The sequence below is a fragment of the Dromiciops gliroides genome, chromosome 1, assembly GCF_019393635.1.
Source record: "Dromiciops gliroides isolate mDroGli1 chromosome 1, mDroGli1.pri, whole genome shotgun sequence".
NCBI lineage: Eukaryota > Metazoa > Chordata > Mammalia > Microbiotheria > Microbiotheriidae > Dromiciops > Dromiciops gliroides.
The window spans coordinates 452901431-452915132 of NC_057861.1; the positions used below are offsets into that span (position 1 = coordinate 452901431).

At 35.2% G+C, this 13702-nt stretch overlaps 1 protein-coding gene across 1 annotated transcript in view; it reads left to right on the forward strand.

Annotated features, from left to right (window-relative positions):
- ADGRV1 (adhesion G protein-coupled receptor V1) overlaps nucleotides 1-13702 on the forward strand; it is a 786537-nt gene that overhangs the window by 452573 nt on the left and 320262 nt on the right. The window contains 1 exon segment of the mRNA XM_043996987.1: nucleotides 6547-6663. Within this exon segment, the coding sequence (XP_043852922.1) occupies nucleotides 6547-6663 (117 nt within the window).

Below are 13702 nucleotides of genomic sequence, written 5' to 3' on the forward strand. Positions count from 1 at the left end.
GCCCCAAGGCAAAAGGCAATCTGCCAACTGGGATATCTGCTACACAACAGGTGCAACTAGGCTGGGCTGCCCCAGTGCAATGAGCAAGCCATGAGCCCCTGAAGCCTCAAAGCAGAAAGCTAGTGATCAGTCCCCTGACTCCCGGCACAAAAAGCTTGGGAAAGTGCCCCCTGTGCTCCAGGAGCAGAGCTCAACTTTAAAATTCACAAAATAGGCTAAAATATGAGTAAGAAACAGAAACAAATCCTCACTATAGAAAGGTACTATGGCAACAGAGAAGACCAAAACACAAACTCAGAAGAGGAAAACACTGTCAAAATGCCTACATATGAAGCCTCAAAGGGGAAGGTGATTTCATGTCAAGACCAAAAAGCCTTCTTAGAAGAACCCCAAAAGGATTATATAAATCAAATAGGAGAGGTAGAAGAAAAATTGGGGAAAGAAATGAGAATTATGCAAGAAAGAGTCAATAACGTGGAAAAGGAAGGACAAAAATCAACTAAGGAAAATAATTTCTTTAAAAATAGAGTTGGCCAAATAGGGGAAAATCCACAGAAGAAAACAACTCCTTAAAACAAGAATTGGCCAGATAGAAAAGGATGTGCAAAAGCTACCTGAAGAAAATAATTCCTTAAAAATTAGAATAAGGACATCAGGAATCAGTTAAACAGAATCAAAAGAATGTAAAAAATAGAAAGAAATGTCAAATACCTCATCAGAAGAACAACTTACCTGGAAAATAGATCCAAGAGAGACAGTTTAAGAATTATTAGACTACCTGAATGCTATAATAATAATAAAAAAGAGCCTAGACAACATATTTCAGGAAGGAGAACTGCCTTAATATCCTAGAACCAGAGGGCAAAATAGTCATTGAAAGAATTCACTTATCACCTCCTGAAAGAGACCCAAACTGAAAACTCCAAGGAATATTGTAGTCAAATTCCAGAATTATCAGATGGAGAAAATAATGCAAGCAGCCAAGAAGAAATCAAGGAGCCATTGTAAAGATTACATAGGATCTGGCAACTTTGATATTAAAGGATAAAATGACTTAGAATGTGATATTCCAGAAGGTAAAAGAGCTTGGATTGCAACTAAGAATCAACTACCCAGAAACACTGATCATAATCTTTCAGGAGGAGAGGTGGACATTCAGTGAAATAGGGGACTTTCAAAATTTCCCAATGAAAAGACCAGAGTTGAACAGAATATTCAATCTTCAAATGCAGGACTCAAGAAAAGCATGAAAAGGTAAAAAGAGGAAAAAAAGAAAATGTTATTCAATAAGATTGGGATGTTTGCGTCCTTACATGGGAGGATGATACTTGTGATTCTTAGGAACTTTTTCTCTATTAGGGAAGATAGAAGGACTGTACATAGACAAAGGGTAGAGGTAGGTATAAATTAATTTTGGTGTGATAATATAAAAAAATTAAGGGGTAAAAAAATATTGTACTAGGAGAGGAAGAAAGGCAAGGCAGAATAGGGTAAATTATATCACATTAAGAAGTGCAAAAGACCAATTACGGTAGAGGGAAAAAAAGGAGGGGTAAGTATTGTGTGAACCTTACTGTCATTGGATTTGGCTCAGGGAGACAGTAATATACATATTCAGTTGGCTATAAAAATTTATCTTGCCTTGTAGGGAAGTAGGAAGGGAAAAGGAAAAGAAAAGGCAGGGGCTGATAAAAGGGAGGTCAGATTGAGGGAGGTAGTAGTCAGAAGCAAGGCACCTATGAGGAGAGACAGGGTGAGAGGAGAGAGAAAAGTATAATCTGGGGGGAAGTAGGATGAAGAGAAATATACAATCATATCTATGAATGTTAATGGGATAAACTCTTGCATAATATGGAAGCAGATAGCAGGGGATTAAAAACAAGGATACTACAATATGTTGTTTACAAGAAACACATTTGAATCAGAGAGATATACACAGAGTAAAAGGGAAAGACAGGGACAGAATATATTATGCTTCAGCTGAAGTACCCCCCCCCAAAAAAAAAGCAGGGCAGCAATCCTTATCTTAGACAAAGCAAAAGCAAAATTAAATCAAATTAAAAGAGATAAGGAAGGAAACTGCATCTTGCTAAAAGGTACAATAGACATTGAATTAATATCAATATTAAACATATATGCACCAAGTGGTATAGCATACAAATTCTTAGAGGAGAAGGTAAGTGATTTACAGGAAGAAATAGACAGCAAAACTAAACCACTGGGGGATTTTAACCGCCCCCTCCCAGAACGAGATAAGTCTAACCACAAAATAAATAAGAAAGAAATTAAGGAGGTGAATAGAATTTTAGAAAGTTGAATTTAATAGACCTCAGGAGAAAACTGAATGGGGATAGAAAGGAATATACCTTTTTTCTCAGTAGTACATGGCATCTACACAAAAATTGACTATGTATTAGAGCATAAAAACCTCACAGTCAAATGCAGTAAGACAGAAATTGTAAATGCATCCTTTTCAAATCATGATGCAAGAAAAATTATGTGTAATAAAGAATCATGGAAAGATAGACTAAAATTAATTGGAAAATAAATAATCTCATCCTAAAGAATGAGTGGGTAAAACAACAAATCATAATCAATAATTTCATCAAAGAGAATGACAATAATGAGACAACATACCAAAACTTATGTGATGCAGCCAAAGCAGTTCTTAGGGGAAATTTTATATCTGTAAATGCTTACGTGAATAAAATAGAGAAAGAGGAGATCAATGAATTGGGCATACAATTAAAAAACTTAGAAAAATTTAAAATCCCCAATTAAATACCAAATTAAAAATTCTGAAAATGAAAGGAGAGATTAATAAAATTGAAAGTAAGAAAGCTATTGAATTCATAAATAAAACTAAGAGGTAGTTTTATGAAAAATCAATAAAATAGATAAATTTTTGGTTAATTTGATTAAAAAAAGAAAGAAGAAAACAAAATCACCAATATGAAAAATGAAAAAGGTGAATTCACCACCAATGAAGAGGAAATTCATGCAATAATTAGGAGCTATTTTGCCCAACTGTATGCCAATAAATTTGGCAATCTAAATGAAATGGATGAATATTTATTAAAATATTTTATAAAAATAGTATTTGCCCAGATGAACAGAAAAGGAAATAAAATCCTTAAATAAGTCAATTTTAGAAAAAAGAAATTGGACAAACCATCAATGAAGTCCCTAAGAAAAAATCTCCAGGGTGAGATGGATTGATTTACAAGTGAATTCTACCATTTAAAGAACAATTAATTCCAATACTATATAAACTTTCTGGGAAAATAGGTGAAGGAGTCCTAACAAATTTCTTTTATGATACAAACATTGTCCTGATACCTAAAACAGGCAGAGCCAAAACAGAGAATCAAAATATTAGATCAATTTCCCTAATGAATATTGATTCAAAAATTCTAGATAAAATATTAGCAAAGATATTACAGCAATTTATCACCAGGATAATACACTATGAGCAGGTGGGATTTATACCAGAAATGCAGGGCTGGTACAATATTAGGAAAACCATCAACGTAATTGACAATATCAATAACAAAACTAACCAAAATCATATGATTATCTCAATAGATGCAGAAAAAGCTTTTGACAAAACACTAGAGAATGGAGGAATAAATGGAGCATTTCTTGAAACAATAAGTAGCATCTAACTAAAACAATCAGCAAGCATTCTATGTAATGGGGATAAATTAGAAGCATTCCCACTAAGTTCAGGGATGAAAGAGGGATGTTCATTATCAGCACTATTATTCAATATTGTACTAGAAATGTTAGCTTTAGCAAAAAAAGAAGAAAAAGAAATTAAAGGAATTAGAATAGGCACACATCAGTGGAATAGGTTACACATACAAGACACAGTAGTAAATGGCTGTAGTAATCTATTATTTGTTAAACCCAAAGACTCTAGCTTCTGGGATAAGAACTCATTATTTGACAAACACCACTGGGAAAACCGGAAGATAGCATGGCAGAAACTAGGCATAGACCAACATCTTACACTGTATACCAAAATAAGGTCAGAATGAGTACATGATTTAGACATAAAGAGTGATACCATAGGTAAATTAGGAGAGGAAGGAATAGTTTACCTCTCAGATCTATGGAGAGGAGAATAATTTATGACCAAGGGAGAGATAGAGAATATTATGAAATGTAAAATGGATGGTTTTGATTACATTAAATTAAAAAGGTTTTGTACAAACAGAAGCAATGCAGCCAAAATGAGAAAGTAAGCAGAAATCTGGGAAAAAATTTTTACAGCCAGTGTTTCTGATAAAGGCTTTATTTCCAAAATATATAGGGAACCAAATTCACATTTATAAGAATGGAAGTCATTCCCCAATTGAGGAATGGTCAAAGGATATGAACAGGCAGTTTTCAGATGAAGAAATCAAAGCTATCTGCAGCCATATGAAAAAAAATACTCTAAATCGTTATTGATTAGAGAATTGCAAATTAAAACAAATCTGAGGTACCACCTCACACCTATCAGATTGACTAATATGACAAAACAAGGAAAATAATAAATGTTGGAGAAGCTGTGGAAAAATTGGAATACTAATGCATTGTTGGTATAGTTGTGAACTGATCCACCCATTCTGGAGAAGAATTTAGAACTAGGCCTAAAGGGCTATAAAACTGTGCACACCTTAATAGAATTAAGAATCATCTTTATGGGGGGCTGCTAGGTGGCGCAGTGGATAGAACACCAGCCCTGGATTCAGGAGGACCTGAGTTCAAATCCAGCCTCAAACTCTTAACACTTACTAGCTTTGTGACCCTGGGCAAGTCATTTAACCCCAATTGCCCAGCAAAAAAAAAGAATCATCTTTATGGAGATGATAAATGAATGAATAGAAGTTGATAACATTACCAAGTAAAATAGTGTAGAGGAAGAAGAGAAGAAGAGCAAAAATAAAGAAGTTACCCACAATTAGTGGGCTTTCTCAAAATATGGACTTCGGGCGAGGACTCACACACCAAAGAGTAGGCCTTAGGGTCAACAGAATGATCAATAGATCATTAGAATGAATCTCTTAATTAGAATGAATGAATGAATGATCAGTGAAGTGAATTCCCCAATCAAATTGTAATTATTATGTACAAACCATGCTGAGGTAGATTGTGCCCTTCTCCCTGGCCATAGGGAAATCCTCTGATTGGTTCCCAGAGAGATGTTTTGCCTCCAAGATGAATGGCAGCTAAGATTCAGTGGAGACAGATTCTTATCCCATGGTTTACAGAAGTAATCTATAGTAAGCATTTACATTTTTTTTTCCAGAAAATAGCTGTAGGTTTTTAGAAAGCCACTATTAAATCTGTTGGGTTTTTTTTTTTCCTCAGTGAAACTATTTGTCTGATCTGTTAGGACATAATCAGTCATAAAATTCTGGTTTATGTTTAAAGTGTCACTGTTTATCGCTTTGTTTATAGGTAAGGACTTTTGAGACAAGCCCTACATAAGGCACATGCTCAGGAATATATTTAATGCTGAGAAAAAACAGGGCTGAAAACGAGCACTTGAATCAGTGCTTCATCTTGAGCTAGTACAGTGAGTGCTCTGCACACACAGAACACACTCTCTAAACACTTGGTAATGGATATCTCAGTCTATCCATTCTTGTATTAATGAAGTGGTTAGATTTGAGCATTTTCAGATTGTTACATGAGAATTAATTCCTTTTAAGATCAAATCAGAAATTATTTTATACACAAATATATATATGTGTGTATGCATATCTATTGTATTTGGGGGGAAATATTTTTTCTCACATTGTTCAAATTTAAAAGTTCCACAATGATAACTAAAACCTTAGCATTAACATAATAGAGAGCAGAAAAATAAGATGATAGATACAAAAACTTTCTGGTGATGGATTTTTTTTAACACAGTTCTTTATAGATAAAACACACTCCCAAAGATTGTTTAGTCAAGTGTAATCATGAGGCTTTATAAAATTCAAATGGAAACTCCTGTTTTATAATCTAAGCTGTTGCCTACCAAGTAAAGGGTGTGAATATGTATACACAACAGGTCAAAGAGTTGTCTTTGATTTTAACAAAGTTTTGGTATTTCAGCCCAATTTTATAAGTAAGGATTTTTTTATATTTCTGATTAGAAAATAATTCTAAGTTGAGTGCATCTCATTTTTTGTCAATAATAATGACTTTGAGGAATTTCCTCCAAAGAACTCAGAATACAATATGACTTTTTAAGTTTTTTTGGTGGAAACATGCAAACAAATTCCTTACCATTCTTGAAATGTATTTATAGAATATATCAATTTTTAGAGAAAAATCAGTTTTTCTTTGGAGTCATAGGAACTTGGAAATATTTGAACTGGAAGGGACCAAATAGTCATTTAATCTAAACTCTTCAATTGACAGATGAGGGAAAAGGGGCTCAGGGCTTCCTATAAGATTAACTTTTTTTTAAACATATATAACTCTTTCTTACAGCACTTAGCAAAATCCCTGGAACATAGTAGGTGATAACTAAATGGTTATTTATTGATTGATTCTTTCTTACAGATTGCATTTCTGGCTTCTGCATATGCAAGCCAGCAACTGACAGAGGAGAGCTGCTCAGCACTGGCTGCTATCTTGCATTACCTCTATCTTTGCCAATTTAACTGGATGCTTGTTCAGGTAGGAAACATATTCTTTTTTTCTCTTTCCCATGAATTTCATGGTTCATCGCCCCTGGCACTTCACATGTAGTAGTGATAGCTACTGATGTGTCTACAAACTAGGTTCTGGGGAAGCTAATAAACAAATCACAACTCACAAGAAACACTCTATGTCCCCAAAAGATCATTTTTTGTTGTGTTTTATAATTTTTTAAAAATAATAAACATTTTTATTTATAGTTTTTGGTTCCAATTTTTATCCCCCTTTCCCTACCTCCCCTTCCTCTTCCCTAAGGTGGCAATCAGATATGGTTTATACATGTATGATTATGTAAAACATTACCGTATTTGTCATTTTGTACAAGAAAACTTGATTAAAAGAAAAAAATGAAAGTGAAAAATAGCATGCTTCAGTCTGTTCCATCAATATCAGTTCTTTCTTTGGAGGTGGATAGCATGTTTCATTAATAGTCCTTTGGGATTGTCTTGGATCTTTGTATTGTTGAGAATAGTCAAGTCATTCACAGTTCCTCATCAAACAATATTGCTGTGTCTGTGTACAATGTTCTCTTGATTCTGATTACTTTACGATACACAATTTCATACATGTCTTTTCAGGCCTTTCTGAAGTCATCCTGCTTGTCATTTCTTATAGCACAATAATATTCCATCATCATCATACGCCACAGTTTGTTCAGCCATTCCCCAAATGATGGGCATTCCTTTGATTTCCAATTCTGAGCTACCACAGAAGGAGCTTCTATAAATATTTTTGGACAAATAGGGTTTTTCCCTTTTGGGGGACGTCAAAAGATCATTTTTTAATGGCTTTATTGATGTTTGGTGGTGGTGGTGGGGGGAACTAAAGCAGTAAAGTGCTCCATTTAAAGAATCAGCATTGGGCCTAGCAAGAGAAAGACCAGAGCTTTGGACATGAATTCGGCGGAACCAGTGTTATATAGGAGCTGAGCAAAGCTGGTGTCCCTGAAGTGCTGGAAGAAATGTCTATCTGTTTGTTCTTGTTATATCTTCAAAGTAAATGGCCTCTTGTAAAGGCTAATTGATGTTAAGTGGTTAAATGAAACTGAGACTATAGTAACTAGTACCTTCCTCACTCAAAAGCTACCAGGAAAAACAACAAAAGATTATCCATACATACCTTTTGAATATACACTTAGGCTGAGAAAATTCTTTATCACTCCACAATACTAGCTCTTCAGTCACTCATGGAAGGAAAAAAGTTCATCAAACTTCCCTGTTTTAGCTTAAAATTAGGCAGGGAACACTGCACATCCTCTTAAGTTAGGTAGAGGGGAGGAATAGTCCTCCATCACATATGCCCCAAACCTAGCCATGTGCCTGAGCATGCCCCACGGGGGCATGGAGGAGCAAGGGGAACGTTACACTCATACTCACAAATGTTGTCTCCCAGTAAGTTGGTTTTACTTATTTTTAAATTTATTTTAAAGGAAAGTTCTGTCACAGAAGTGGTCATTAGGATGTAACTGGTGTAAAAAAAAAAGATTTAAATTTGTATTATTTGTTTATTTGTTTCTAATCTATATTTTATGCAAGAGAGGATTCCATCCCTAGATTCAACCCAGAACCTAGGTTAAGGACCAGATCAGAATATAGGGCACCTAGGTGGTGCAGTGGATAGAGTTCCAGGCCTATGGTCAGGAAAATTCATCTTCCTGAGTTCGGATCTGGCCTCAGGCACTTTCTATCTGTGGGGCCCTGGGCAAGTCACTTCACCCTGTTTGCCTCAGCTTCCTCATTTGCAAAATGAGCTGGAGAAGGAAATGCAAACCCCTCCAGTATCTTTGCCAAGAAAACCCCAAATGGGGGCATGAAGAGTCAGACAAACTGAAATGATTGAACAACAATAAAGATCACAATCTAAGACTTTTCCCCTAATTCATCTTGCAAGTTCACTGGTATTCTGAGGACTTTCTAGAAACTTCTTAGTAGTCCTTTGTCCAGGTATGCACCCTTCTATTCCAGTTATTCAGATTTTACCTGAGTTATCTCCTTTGCTCCTTTGGAGATCTTGATAGCTCTGGACCCACAAAGTCCCAACTTATCTTTAGCCCATTTTTCTTTCATCTCTCCTGATGGGACCAAATTTGCTCTCTAGTTCTACCTTCATGGCAGAGCTGTGGACCTTTCCCTTCTACTCTAGAATTCCCTGGTCCCCCTAGAAGCAGGTGCCTTGATAGCAAATACTATTGCGTCCTAATGCCATTAGATTATTGCAACTCTTTCCTAAAGCCACCAGTAGACAGTCTTCTATACCTCTTTCAAAGTCTGTGATCCCATTGGACCACCCTCTGAATTCCTATTTTAGACCTGAGGATTACATACAGAGCAGAAATGACTAATACATCCTGAACCCAATGAGTGATCATGCCTTTTGCAGCCTTTTGTAGGTTGTCTTTGATGATTCACCTTGTCAAATGTGTCCTAGAGGAGGGGGCCCTCTCCAATTCTATCATTACAAGTGTACCATAGAAAAGAAGACTTTTTTATAGCAATAGGAACACCTGGGCTAAAATCCTACCTCAGACACTTATTAGTTCTGTGATTTGGACAGATCACTTAGCCATTCTCAGCCTCAGCTTCCTGTAAAATAAGATTAATAAAAGCACCCATGCCACCTAGATGTTGTGAAGATTAAAGATAATGTGTGTAAAGCATTTTGCAAACCGTAAAGTGCTTTGTAAATGTTACTTCTCCTCCTTCTCTTTCTTTTCTTTATCCTCCTCCTCTCCCTTCCCCTTCCCCTTCTCCTTCTGCTTTTGCTTCCCAATATCAAAATTTTTTTTTCTTTTATAAGATACCCACATGACAGCAATATATTTTTAAAAGCAAAAATAAAACCCTGAAGTTTTTAGTTTAGACTTTACCTGATATGAGTCTGCAGTGTGACTTAGATGCTAAAAAGCCAATGCAGTCTTCATCTTTGTTAATTGAAGTCAGTTGGCCATATTTAAGGAGTTAATAGCCCTGTTACACTCTTTGACCATCAGAACACTTCTGAAATTCTGATTTCAGTCCTCAGCATCATTTTTGAGGGATGCAGACAAACTAGGAAAACTCTGGAGAGGAGTAGCTAAGGATGGAGAGATCTGGAGATAATGTTATATGTAGAAAAGTTTCAAGAATTTGAGCCTATTTTCCTTGAGAAAAGAGGAATTGGATTGGGTCATGATGTCTCTCTTTAAATATTTTAAAGGCTATCTTGAGAGAGAGGAAAAAAAACCCCTATTCTGAATAGCTCCAAAGGTCAGAAGCAGCACCAGTGGGTGGCCATTAAGGAAGAATTTGGCTCAATAGGAGGGAATATTTTTTCAAACATTTAGAGCCATTAAACAATAAAAGGGCTGTAACAAAACGCCATGCATTCCCTGTCATTGGAAACATTTAAAGATAGGGTAACTGCCTGGCATGGATAACATGGAAGAGGTTCCTACACCATTAATGAGGTCAGGGTAGAAGACCTCCAGTGTCCCTTCAAATTGCATGATTCTGTGATGGATGTGTGAGAGAAAGTTGGAGGACAGACACAGAAGAAGGAAATGAATATTAGGATTTGGAAGAGTAATAGAAATTAGTGTGGTTGTGGCTAGTTCATACTTGGTAGGCTAAATACAATTTTCTTGGGCTAAAGATTTTTGAAAACTTTCAAATATTGAGTAAGTTCAATGTATTTCAGATGGAATGTCACATATGTTTCATGGTTTGTGGTCTGACCACAGGAATAGGAGTCCATGAGCTTCTGAATTCTAGGTCTGAATTCTTTTACACCCAGTCAGTTAATGTGTGGTCAGACTTAGGTTACTTATTCAATTTGTATTTTGCCACATGTAAAATAAGAATTTATATTTCCTCCTAATACTCTGTATGGAAGAATTACAAATAAATTTAATGAACTAGAGCATTTTAAAAGAGAAGTCAATTTCTTTATCTCCGTATTTATTCAGTTCAATCCAAAAAGCATTTAGTGTCTGTTTCATCCAGAGTTCTGTGTTAGTCATTGATAAGACAAGGAAACAAATGAAATGATGAATGAATGAATGAATGAATGAATGAATGAATGAATGAATGAATGAATGAATGAAGACAATAAATGTCCCTCTTCTCATGGAATTCGTAGTCTACTAGAAAGATGTGACATATACCTAAACAACTGTAATCTAACAAAGCATGTTTAAATGCATAGAAGAGATAAAAACAATAGGGTTGAAGAGAGAGAAAATATTTTTTGCGGCATCAGTAAAAGTTTTATAGAGAAATTAACATTTGAACTGAATCTTGATGCATGGGAAAGATCACATTTGGCAAAAAAAAAAAAAAAGCAACCAGATATAGGAAACGGAATGATCAAAGGTAGAGATAGGAAAAGCAGAGACATATGACTAGGGGATGACAAGTTATTCAGTTTTGTTGGAGAATAGTGTGAGATGGCTAAATTGGAACCTAATTATGGAGGGCTTGGAATGGCAAACCAATAGATTTGGGCTTCATCTTTGTATGTCATTAGGAATGATTAAAAATGTTTAACTCAAGGAGTGACATGATAAGATCTGTACATTAATCATTCAGTCAACAAGCATTTATTAAAAACTTACTATGTACCAGCCATTGTGCTAAATCCTGGAAATATCCCTCTTAAAAACAAGAATAGTTCCTGTCTACAGGAATCTTACATTCAGGGGACAAGGTGGCACAGTGGATAAAGCACTGGCCCTGGATTTGGGAGGATCTGAGTTCAAATCCAGCCTCATACATTTAACACTTACTAGCTGTGGGACCATGGGCAAGTCACTGAACCCTCATTGCCCCACCAAAAAAAAAAAAAAAAGAATCATACATTTTCATGGGGCCACAGCATATACAATAATCAGTTCATATTAGATAGATACAGAGTAGATGGAAAAGTCATCTGGCACTTGTATGAAGCATGGATTGTAGGCAACTAAGGTACTTAATGTTTGTTGAATTAAATTGAATTCTGTTATCCTTCTGCTTGATCTTTATGGGAGAAAATCAGTGCTGGTCAGTAAATTCACTATCTCTTGCACACAGATGTTGGTGTTCTCTTAGTCTAGCACCATATTGGTACAAATACAGAATGCCGTGTATACAGGCCATATCACTAAAAGTATTTTTGAAAGGAAAGAAACATACAAATGAACAAAATTACCATATAGGAACACATTTACTGTAAAAGCTTTGGAGGGGTATTTTTTTTTGCATTACTTTCTATTCAAATAAATATATGTTGTTATTTTTTACCATTATTGTTCTTTGTCTAATATACTTTTGTTTCCATTCTTCTCCTCCCTCCCCCCATATTCCCACAATATGTACTAAGAAGAGAATTATAGGCCCCACATAAATTTTATACAGACCAGATTTGGGGATAATGTGAGTCCTCTATTCAGATCCCCACAGAAATATGGAGGAGTAGAAAGTAGTAAAGCCAAATAAGAAAGTGATTGGCAAATGAACTCCAAAGTAATTAATTATGACAAAGATAAGATCACCTCCTAAAAGTCAGCTTTTTACACAAAATGAAACTAGCTCAGTAACTAGCCTCATTCAAAGCTTAAGGAACCATCTTGCCCTTTGCCACAGGCTCAGAGAAGATTGAAATAAGCATGCTCATTTGTTAAGTTTTTATAATACCCTTGCTTCGTAGAGCTTGAGGGACTAATTTTATTAAGTGTTCTTAAGCTAAATAATTTCCAGATGCCTTGAAGTCTTTCTCTATTTCTGGTTAAAATTCTAAGGAAAAAAAGAATCTTATCAATGTACAGAGGAATACTCATAAGTATACCTGTGGTACATGTTAATTCCCCCTGTAGAAGTGTAATCTCTTTGCAATGACTATTTTTTTGTCTTTATATCCCCAGTACCTAATGGTGTGTTAGCCAGTCCAGAAAACATTTCTAAAGCACCTACTCTGGGCCAGACACCATTCTAAGTGGTAGGGATACAAGCAAGAACTAAAAGTATAATTTGGGACCTATTCAAAAATCACTGAAATAAGAGAATATTGGATCTCTAAGCCTCTGTCCATACTTTTGGAATCTTCCCTTCTCATTCATGACAAATACAGCTCATTCATCAGACTTAGATATTTTACTATTTAATGGTCATTAATCAATAAACAAACATTTACATAGCATTTACTCTGACTGGGCTGTGTGCTAGGTGCTAAGAATACAAAGACAACAAATAAAACAATCTCTACTACAACCACTTACCAAAATTTGTGGGATATAGCAAAGCAGTACTTAGGGGGAAATTTATATCTCTAAATGCTTATCAATGAATTAGTCATGGAACTAAAAAAAATAAAACTAACAAATTGAAACCCCCAATTAAGCACCAAGATGGAAATCCTGAAAATCAAAGAGATTAACAAAATCAAAAGGAAAAATCCCTCAGGGGCAGCTAGGTGGTGCCATGGATAAAGCACCAGCCCTGGATTCAGGAGGATCTGAGATCAAATACAGCCTCAGACACTTGATACTTACTAGCTCTGTGACCCAGGGCAAGTCACTTAATCCTCATTGCCCAGCATGAATGAATTAAGGAATGAATAAATTAAAAATCCATCAAATGACTAAAACTAGGGGCTATTTTAAAAGAAAACAATAAAACAGACAAACTATTGGCTAATTTTATTTTTAAAAAAGGAAGAAGAAAAATGAACTTCCAGTATCAAAAATGAAAAAAAGTGAATTCAACCAACAAAGATGAAATAAAAGCAATTATTGGAAATTATTGTTCCCAACTATGTGACATAGGGATAATATAAATGAAATGGATAGATACTTACAAAAATATAAATTATCCAGATTAACAGAACAAGAAATAGAATACTTAAATAATCCCATTCTATACAAAGAATTTGAACAAGAAAGGAACTTCATTAAAGCAAAACAAAACAAAACCCAGGACCAGGTGGATTTACAAGTGAATTCGACAAACATTTACACAATTAATTCTAATACTACAGAAACTGAAAAAATAAGTAAAGGAATCCT